This window comes from Alligator sinensis, unplaced genomic scaffold (genome assembly GCF_000455745.1).
Source record: "Alligator sinensis unplaced genomic scaffold, ASM45574v1 scaffold717_1, whole genome shotgun sequence".
NCBI classification, from domain to species: Eukaryota; Metazoa; Chordata; order Crocodylia; family Alligatoridae; genus Alligator; species Alligator sinensis.
Window position 1 is genome coordinate 237,123 of NW_005841961.1, and position 1,185 is coordinate 238,307.

At 59.5% G+C, this 1,185-nt stretch overlaps 1 protein-coding gene across 1 annotated transcript in view; it reads left to right on the plus strand.

Annotated features, from left to right (window-relative positions):
- The first annotated feature begins 597 nt into the window (after positions 1 to 597).
- Positions 598 to 1,185, plus strand: part of LOC102379182 (carbonic anhydrase 3-like) — a 23,701-nt gene continuing 23,113 nt past the window's right edge. The window contains exons 1-2 of the mRNA XM_014518508.1: positions 598 to 812; positions 980 to 1,076. Coding sequence (XP_014373994.1) covers positions 598 to 812; positions 980 to 1,076 — 312 coding nt within the window. The remainder of the gene's footprint in view (positions 813 to 979; positions 1,077 to 1,185) is intronic.

The window sequence follows — 1,185 nt, forward strand, 5'->3', positions numbered from 1 at the left end:
ACCATGACATTTCAAAATGTAGTGTGTTCTGCAACTTGTGTCTGGGGAGCTCCAAGCCTGTCACTGTTTTCAGAGAGGGAGGGGGGAAAGGGAGGGGAGGGAGTTCAGTTTGGGGCCTTTTTAGCCCCTTGCACTAGAGGATGGAGTGGGTGTATTGGAACCCCCTAGGTGTGGGGAGAGCTCCAGTTCACCCACCTCATCCTTCAGCACCAGCTGGGGAGCCCCAATGCTGAGCTCTGCTGCCTTTCCCCTTCCCCAGTCTGAAAACAAGGAGCACTGGCAGAGAGGCCTGGCCCCAGCAAAGTGTTTTGAGTCACAGCTGGGAGCAGCACTTCTGTCTGCATCCTAAGTGTAAGGTCCACACCGGGGAGAACTAAGATAGCTTGGGCAGCCCTTTAAAAAAATGTGATCTAACCTCCTGGAAGGACTGTAGCTGTCTTCTGTCCCATTCCCAGCAGAACAGGGAAGCTTGGAGTTTCTTACCATGCAAAACACCACAGGTGCAGACAAAAATGACAATTTTTGCCTGATCTGGGCATAGAAAGCAATTTATACCTGTGACAAAACACAGGTACATCGCTGCAGACCGCTTCATGAATGGTGTGTGCCGCCGGAGGCTGGCGGGGCACGGCGGCGGCGGTGTCGGCGGTGGGGTGTGGTGAGGGCAAGCAGGGAGCTCCTGCAGGCAGCCGTGCTGGTGTTGGTGGCGGCGGCGGCGGTGAGCGCCCACCAGCAGTTGGTGACCACCTGTGGACGCTGCTAGTAGTGGTGGTGGTGGCCAGTGGCGATCGGCAACTGCCCAGACAGCGGCGGTGAGGGGGGGGGGGCGAGCAGCGTTGCAGCGCTTCTTTCAGGGGTGCACCGCCAATCTCGGGTGCACGTGCATCCGCGTGCGCCCCTCTGCGTCACCAGTGGACCGCCTTGTGGCTGATCAGATGAAGATGTTTCAAAACACGGTGTCTTCTGTAATTTGTGCCAGCTGCCAGGAGGCCGTGCAGAGCGCAGCCGTGTGCCGGGGCGCTTCTGACGGCTCAGCTGCCGGAGCAGAGCTAGGATTTCGAAAAGGGGCGCAGAGGGTGCGGGGCACCATCCCATGGAAACAGCCCGGAGTTTATTGCAGGTATTAACGCAGCGGGCGCTCCCCCCGCACAGCGGTGCTCGGGCAGGGCGCGGGGCGGGACCGGC